This window comes from Seriola lalandi, unplaced genomic scaffold (assembly GCF_002814215.2).
Source record: "Seriola lalandi dorsalis isolate HSWRI2012SDOR001 ecotype SW California unplaced genomic scaffold, Sedor1 jcf7180002054795, whole genome shotgun sequence".
NCBI classification, from domain to species: Eukaryota; Metazoa; Chordata; class Actinopteri; order Carangiformes; family Carangidae; genus Seriola; species Seriola lalandi.
In genome coordinates this window covers 4430367-4439578 of record NW_019525348.1, presented here as the reverse complement: position 1 = coordinate 4439578, position 9212 = coordinate 4430367, and the positions used below count along the sequence as shown (strand labels likewise).

At 39.9% G+C, this 9212-nt stretch overlaps 1 protein-coding gene across 1 annotated transcript in view; it reads right to left on the bottom strand.

Moving 5' to 3' along the window:
- stk32c (serine/threonine kinase 32C) overlaps positions 1-9212 on the bottom strand; it is a 76467-nt gene that overhangs the window by 12718 nt on the left and 54537 nt on the right. The window contains exons 4-8 of the mRNA XM_023425752.2: positions 6876-7049; positions 2707-2744; positions 1369-1458; positions 646-749; positions 392-508 (exon numbers count right to left, since the gene is read on the bottom strand). Coding sequence (XP_023281520.1) covers positions 392-508; positions 646-749; positions 1369-1458; positions 2707-2744; positions 6876-7049 — 523 coding nt within the window. The remainder of the gene's footprint in view (positions 1-391; positions 509-645; positions 750-1368; positions 1459-2706; positions 2745-6875; positions 7050-9212) is intronic.

Sequence of the window (9212 nt, the reverse complement as noted above, 5' to 3'; positions counted from 1 at the left end):
AAAAAAGCCCCCCCCCCCCCCCAAAAAAAAGATAATAAAACTTTGAGAACTAATGCAACCTGTCTCAAATCAAGCAGGTGCTGGAAGCAAAAAATATAATATATCAAAATTAGCTAAAGGATCTCCACCATCAAAAGTTTTTTCAGGGGTTCAGGGGTATCTCCAATTAAATTAATTTTCATTAAATCTAAGCAGTTCTCAATCTATGCAACATGTACCATTTGTACTGATAATATAAAACATCAGAATCATTAATCTCTACCACTGCCACAATTTCATGATAGTTTTATCTTTTAGTAGGCAAAGATTTATGTGTTTAAATTTTGAGGTAAATCCAGTTGTTTAACTGACAGAGCTGAAAGTAAATGATGTCCCACTGTGTCCAGCTCACCTTCCTCATGAGGGAAACCAGATCCTTGGGCCAAGCTGGGCTGTACTGCACACTGACTGTGCTGAAGAGCTGAATCAGGGACTCCACCGAGTTATTGGCGTGGATATCATAGGGCCTCTGGTATGAGTACAGGTTGACAAAAAGAGGAAGGAAAAATATTAAGATGAGGAGAAAGAAATGGTGGAGGAATGGAGGCAAGTTGAGTTTTTGCAGCCTTCTAACATAAAATATCTCAGATTGCCATCATGTTTTACCCATCCACGCAGCACTTCGAAGATTGTCACCCCTAGTGACCACCAGTCTACTTCAAAGGCGTAGCCCGTTCCTCCACTTACAAAGGACTGGAAGATCTCTGGGGCTGAAAGCACAGACAGAGAATCACTTCTGGAGCAGAAAAAGCTTTTTAAACCACTGCCTGTACATGTGGTACAAAAACAAAAAAAGATGCATGTCTTCCTCTGTGAAAATGTCACCAGAAATGGTTCATTTTCTCCTCAGTCATCACTAGACGAGACGTGACATTTTTACATATTTTCCTAAGCTTTTCACAAATAAACACACAATCTGTAATTTCTATCATTAAAATCACACAAGTTAATCTTTAGTGATGATGAGTGTTCAGAAATCAGAAATGTAGTCTAGCACCATCCAGTAGCTGAAGACGGTGTATCTACTATGAGATTGTCACATGCATACAATTCATTTTAGCTGCTTTGTCACATCTGACTCCGGCTGTTATTTACATAACAATGTCACATTCATTTTGTTCAAATCAACTACACTGCAACCAAATTCAGAGATGTCTCTTTCTCATCAGACTGCTCATTTTGAATGTAGCACAACACAACGCCTTTTTCTTATAACTTTCTTCATCTTTCCAGTTCAGGATATTAATTTGTAGAAAGCAATCAGAATTCCACAATGACACAAGGCGTGGTGGATAAGATGGTTGTGATGTGACTGCAAATCAAAGTTACCCATGTAGGGCTTTGTTCCAGCTAAGGCTGTGGCTCTCTCTCCATCCTTTATAATTGTGGCGATGTTGAAGTCTGTCAAGTGAGCGTGACCTGAGAAGACGCAAACAAAAAAATCCATCAAAACAAAATGCATCTGATCTTTGGTATTTTTAAATAAATGTCTATGATGACATAAAAAATGAAAGATTTCAATATGTAATGAAGGAAAACAAAACCTGACATTTCAGTAAACTGGATCAATGTGTCCTCGTAGTTTTGTGTGTCAGATACACATCCATCACTCCTGTGATCTTGTTACTGTTGTGACTCATTAGAAGCCTGCAGGGTCATTTTTGTGTATCTTACTTGTCAGGACGGACTCCAGAATCTCACGGCTGTCTGGATACTGTGCATTTAAAATGTTTGGCTATTACATAATTCACACTTTTCTTACGTACATAACTATACAATAACAGGTTAAGTATAACAGGTTGGACTGAAAGGATGTTTTAGTCACACAAATGTATTATGGACATATTTATGTATAACCTTTATATAACCTTTGTAACCTTATATATAACTAGAAGAAATAAGAAAAGAGAGACATCAATAATAAGCACATACAATCTCTAAAAATGTTCTAAATAAATAGTTTGAATTCATCAAGTGGAATAAGATGCTCAAGTCCTTCCATTTATATGCTGCAGTGTACTGGGAGGCATTGTTCCCATTTTCAGTATTTACTGGTGGGGTACTAGTAGTTAAGCAGTCCTCAGATCTGTGTTGATGGACAGCGTTTTAAGAGCGCAGATGTGATATCCAGGCAGCTTTAGTAGGATACATTTTTTATGCAGATATAACAGTAATGGTAACTGGTTGTTTTAAGGTGGATTATGTATGATCTGAAGCAACATGCAAAAGAATGATGGGTTCTTCAGAATAAAACATATTTTGTTTTAGCAGCATTCAACCCAAGTTTGCGGTTATAGAGACAGTATCATCTGCATAAAAATGGATATTTTAAGACAGGGATGGAGTAATATATTGCGATTATCATTGTATTTATATATTTGTATACTTTCTGCAGCCCAGACATTTAACTGTTAGCCATGGGGCTACATCCATACTACATAAGCAGGAGTTCTCACACACCATCTTTGTTGTTGTCCACCCCCAACCCCCCTCTTAACTCAACGCAAACGCGTGTGACGTCATCCAGAGCATTACTGCCACATTCCAGACTCTGCAACCCTTTGCTTTAGTCAAGCTCTCTCATGATTTCAACTGGACATCCAGTTTCATCCAGTTTGTGGACTTTACTATCAGAGGAGACCTGCTGCCAACAGTTCACATCCTTACCTTGCTCATCCAACAGGATATTGTCTGGCTTCACATCTCTGAAAAAGACAAACATAGACATGCACACTCATCACAGAAAAATACATGACCTTTAAGTTTGGAAAAACATAGTTTTTATTAATTAAGAGTTTAAACCTAGAAAGAAAGTGAATCTGCTTCATCTAGTGGAGTGGCTAATATGGTTTGATCAAATTTGATTGACAACATAATATAACAACCTCACAACTGTCATCAATCTTACATTAAAATGTATTGTTTTTTGGCGTCTGGAGATGCGTGACATGATGTTTTTTCTGCCCAAACAGAGCAGCACAGACATAATTAACCAAACACGTGACTGCGACAGAAAATGTTGTGTTCATGTAGGACCCCATGGCTCATAGCAAGATGAAAATAAGTTAATATTACTAAATTAGTATTAAGTGCCTTTAATGCATGAACCCAATATGATTATTTGTTTACATGCAGTACTATGGTGCTTTTAGTTCCTTCACTCTGTGATTTTCCAGTGAAATGAAAACACAGTTTTTCAGGCCATCATTGTTTGTGGTCAGGTGGCAAACACTGGGATAAGATGTGTACAGTATATGTGGATGTGAAAGTCTGTGGGAGGTGTTTGTAGGCTGATGCATGTGTGAATTACATGTTGGTGCAACATGTTAAGTGTGTGTCTGTGTGTGTGTGTCAGTGAGAGATCGAGATGGAGAAAATTCTCATTCTCTGCATTTCAAACATTGCCTGGGTGCATGGGAACACAACCATCACCAATCCCCCTGGAGGCTCTGGCAGGTTTGTCTGCACATGCTTTTTACACTGGCCACCCATGCAACACACACATTCAGGCACGCACTCACACCCGTGCACACACATCCTCAATATTTCCCAGCCTCTCCAAGCCCTCCACAGGCAATTAACAGAGCGCACACAGCTTATTTAATTATGCTGCACGTCACGCTGGTGTGGAGAATACACACGGTCTGCAGAGGGCATCGACACACCCCATAGGACACATGTGTTCGCTGGGGCTCTGCAACGCCAAGCTGATGCTAATATCATCTGCCAAAACGATCCAGCAGCACAAGGCTGGAGGGAAATACATACATGTTCACAGGAGGAATCCTGATACAACTGCCAGTGCAGCATCGTGCTATTTTGTTTGAAGTGCAAAATTCACTTAGTGTTTCATTCATTTTGCAGCGAGCACAGAAACACCAATCCAACATGAAACGGCATTTAAAGTGATTTCACATTTTGTGCAGGAACGAACCTCTAGTGTGAGGTGATCTAATATGTAGAGCTTTTAACGTGTTACGTATATGATAAAGAGAAGGGAGGAGAAGCAAAGAGAAGAGGAGAGAAGAGAAGAGAAGCAAAGCAAAGCAAAGAAGAGAAGCAAAGCGAAGAGAAGAGAAGCGAAGAGAGAAGCAAAGAAAAAGACAAGCAAAGATAAGAGGAGAAGCAAAGAGAAGAGGAGAAGCGAAGAGAAGAGAAGCGAAGAGAGAAGCAAAGAAAAAGACAAGCAAAGAGAAGAGGAGAAGCAAAGAGAAGAGAAGAGAAGACTCTCCACTTTTACTTCCCTTCTTCTCAAAGGACTAATTTTACCTCCTTGGGCATGGTGGCAGCTTACTGTTGCTAGGAGACCAGAGACCCTTCTTCCTTCAGTTGGTGCAACAAAATAATTGTATAGTATTCTCCTGCCAAAAACTTACAGGGTGGAACAAAATTGTAGAGCTGGGGACGGCCATGGATACCTAGGGATTGGATTACGGCTCTGAGAGTAGACACAACTGTGTCAGAGGCAGAACAGTTGATGTCAAGGAGAGGGTGGAAAAACATTGAAAAAAAAAGCATAAATACAATAAGGAGGATTTGTCGCCTGTTACTGATGGTAGTTTTGAAATGTACATCTGGGACATCTTTGCCAACTGGACTTGGAATAAAGAGTCAGTGGCTCCCTGTTGTGAAGTAAAAGGAGAGAGAGTAACTGCCTCGTTGAACATAGCATTATACACGCCTGTAATGTTATATAATATACATGAAACGCATGAGTGTTATTATATGTACACCTATGAGGATGCACCGTGAGGTTGCCAGGCAACCAGGTGAGGCTCCGAGAGGTCACTGCAAAATGTAACTTGTTGTTTTACCCCCATTTTATGCAGATTAAACAAAGAAGCTATAATGTGAAATTTTAGAGTTGCTAGTAGCTGGACTTTGTTTTAGCTTTTTTAGCTACCAGAGCCAGGCTAGCTGTTTCCCTGTGTTTTCAGTCTTTACGATAAGCTAAGCTAACCATCCCCTGGACCCAGCTTTATACTGAGCACACAAACATGAAGATGAAAGAGCGTCTCCTTCAACACCAGGAAAAAAGCAAATATTTTCTGTTCCCAAAATGTCAAACTGTTCCTTTATCACTAATGCAACATGTCTGTTTTGTTACTTGTTATTTCTTTTACTGTTGTTATTTCATAAAAAACTGTAAATTTTTACTACACAGGCATGCTTCACTGTCCACAGACATGCAAGATGGCACTACTAAAAACACACACACACACACACACACACACACACACACACACACACACACACACACACACACACACACACTATACTGTTGTTTAAAGGAAGAAATGTAGCCCAAATGAGGTTTTGAACAAGGCTCAAACTGTTTTTCAGCCATCTGTGGTACTAAATCTGCAGTCTGCAGGGATCCAGCTCTTTCACTTACTGCACACTTACTGCTGCGCTAAGCATATCTGGACAAAAAGCTGCGGATGGCAAGTCCACCCTGGCTGAAGATGATGGATGGTAACAATTACGGGAACACACATGAGGGCTATCTTTAGGTATGTAAAGTAATGTAAATAAAAACAGGGATGCCCAAATGCCTGGAAAAGGTATTAATTTAATCCCGCACCAAGACACAATGAATGAATGAAGACTGAATTTATAACAAGTGAGAATCTGCCTGCTTTTGCTTCTTCTTTGTTCTTTTGTTCTTATTTTCTATCAATTCACATCTTAATTGCTCTTAGAACACATTCAATAAAGTTAAGCTGACTTCTCAATAGGATAACAAATACTATCGTCCTAAGACTATGGCCATGAGTTTATGGATATAGCAATGAGCCATAACTGGTGCAAAACAAAGAACGTAACAAATACACTTCAGAGTTCAAATAAAAACATCAATCGCCAACTATATTGCTGCAAGCTTAAGAAACAGAACACAATGTACAAAAACTGTTGAATACTAAAAGTTATAGAAACAACTTTGAGCTTATTTTGGGTTTTGCGAACCTTGAATTCTTTCAATGCAGGAAAAGCTGAGGCTTTTTATTTCGATGAAACAAAATATAATAATTTAATGGGCTGATACTGGTGCTTTGGGTGCAGTATGTGAGTACATGAGTAAGTGAGTATTGTAGATAAAAACACTTAAATGGAAGTTTAATTTGTCTGTCCTGTAGCTTTGAAGATTGAATTAAACCCCTGAAAATATGATGTTATTTGTTTTGGTTTTACATCTCGCTACTTTACTGTTTTGGCTCAGTCTTACAGCTCTCAACAGCACTGTTTGTGGTAAAACAAGCTGTGATAAACCCACTGTATTCGACCGCACAACAGACACACAATGTTAGTGACCAGCTGGTGTAGAGGACGGTGGTGGAAACCAAAAAAATGTAAAAGGAGAGTTAATATCAGAATTATGTTCATCAGGTGTACAGAAACATGACTCCAAATGAACTTTAATGTATGCCTTCATCATGCATTTTTGCTAACATATTTGCAATTTTAACTTTACATGGTGATAATATGTTAATGTTTAGTTTATCGTCTGCTCTGCAATAAGTGCTGTTTTAATCTTTTTCTTTGGTTTGCAAAATGACTTCCACTAACTGGCTACTACATACTTTAGATAAATACTGAGTAATTGCCTTAAGTTAAAGCTATTGTCCAAAACAACTCTAAAACAAATGCATTCTTCACTTGTTTCAAGTAAACACGTTTAAATAGATTTTTTTGTCATTTCTCTGTAGGCTGTTTACAGTGACGATAGAAAAGGCTAGAAGAGAAATGTGTGTCTTTACAAATTTTCACAAAAGGCTTGGAAGCTGTCGGAGGCTTTGAATTGAAATGAAAAATTAGAAAAGAAGATGAATTTATACCTATGGATGATGTGCTGGCTCTGAAGGTAGTCCAGCGCCAGTGTCATCTCACAAAGGTAGAGTTTGACAGCGTCCTCGCTGAACTGGACGCTCTGCTGCAGGTGGTAGCGGAGGTCTCCTCCCAGCAGGAGGTCCACCACCATGAACATGTCCTCCTCATCCTGGAATGAGTACCTGGGACCAATGGGGAGGAGGACAAAGCGCTCAGTCACTGTCCAGTATGGAAAGCACATATGCTACACAAACAAAGGCAACGACTGAGCACACAAACAACGCTACATGTAGTATAAGAGCTTGTATGCTCTTGCATGCAGTACATACAGTACATCACGAGTGCAAAGCTTGGACGGTAAACACAAGTTTACAGAAACCCACACAAGGACAAACATGGCATAAGTCCTTGTCTGTGTGGGACCACGGGAAAACATGCTCTATTCATGCATTTCTCTCTGCATTGTACCTAAATAAACAATGTTAGATCTGAAATTTTTATGCATAATGCATAGACTTGACTTGGTTTCTGTATGAGTGTCTGCTTCCTGCAAGCAGGCTCTACCCATGCACACCATATTGTAATAGTGACAGTAACCACCATCTTTATCCTAATAACATGTCACTTATTTAAAAGTGATGCAAGGGATGCAAGAAAAGAGAAAGTGGTTGTCAAATTAAAGCTTGAAAACAGACCGTCTTTGCTCACTGTTACTTCACTGAAGGCTGCTCGTGGACCACTAAACATTTTTGTCAATCAGGCTTACTAATCAAGCACATCCAATTAAAACACAGCCTCTCTGCGATCTGTAACACTCCACTCCACAATTCCTGCCCCAGACACTGAACACAACACGAAGCCACACGGGTGAACAAACTGTTTTCGCACAACAGAATCTAATTTTTCATCTACAACAGATAAAGGCAGAATAATAACTTAATAACCCTCCCCCATGTCGATTTGCAGGAAAGGAGGGAAACAAATTGAGCCTTGGTGATTTCTTCAATCAAACGCGGTTTAATGTGGTTGCTGCTGAGCCAAATCTTTACTTCCCCTATTAAAGCTCAGATACTGTGGTGGTGGTACTACTTTGCTTTACAGCTGCAGGTTCCCTCTGTATCTTCAGGCTTGGTCTTGAACACTCGGGGGGACATTCTGATTGGTTCTATTCAGGTGTAATTTCCTGCCTCTGTATAAAGTGAGAAATGGGGCCTGTGTTTGCTGCAGAGTGAAAATCATTCTATCTCATCCACAGATTGGTGGTTCTGCCAGAAAAAAAAAAAACCCATTTGCAGAAGTGTTGGGTCTTTCTCTTCTTCTCTCCTGCGTAGATTAAATGATGAAATGGCCTCGACTTTCATGCGATAGGATAGATAATGGGCGGACACTCCTGATTCACTGAACACAATAACAACACCTAGTATTTTCCCTGATGCATTATATTATGAGCTGTACAACTTAGGAGCAAAAAAAAAAAAGACTTTAAATACTGCAAAGGTTCATCTTTGTATTACCGTCAGTTGCCATTAGACACCCTGTCATCACTACAAGTCAGTCCTGCAGGCTGCACTCAAGAGGAAATGACAGTCAAAGCCAGACAAAGTAAACCAACCAGCCCTGACCCTTCAAAGATCAGCCACGCTATTAAAACACATAGCTGCCTCAGCAGATGGCCGGCCCCAGGATGTTGTTTGCCGTTGGCAGGGATTCCTCACTGTCACCTTTTTATCACCTCATTGTCACAGTCTGATTCCTGGTATCCAGTTGACAGATGAGCTTCCTCTGAGGCGCCACTCACTATCTCAGTGTTGCACAAAACGGTCTTCCCGAGCCTCCGCCAAAATATCTGGGCTCCTAAGAGAGAGAGACTGCAGCAGCTTGGGTCTGGTTGTCACTTCCTTCGCAGCTTTCACTGAGGTGACAAGGAGATGTCAGATACGGGCCGACAACTGGAGCATATGAAAGCTCTGGCGCTGACAAGCTCTGTCACCTTTAAGACTCTTGCCAAGGATGGGACAGAGGAGAAACACAAACAATTTTATACCCCAGCCCCTAAAAATCAAATAAAGGAGTCTTCTGCTGTCTTGGAGTGGGAAAGTAAAGCTGATTAAACACAAAAGAAAACATGAAGAAGACATCCCTCCATGTGTATAAATACATATCGGAAAAATCATTTTCAAAATCATATTCAAGTTGATAATTTTGCCTGCATTTGGCAGAGACAGTACGAACAAATGCATAGACATTTGCATAATATAATATGCATCAGTATCAATCATGGTAGAAGAAAAAAATTACATTGTGGTAACTAAAATGCAGCTGTGTATTTTCTGAAGACTCTGGCT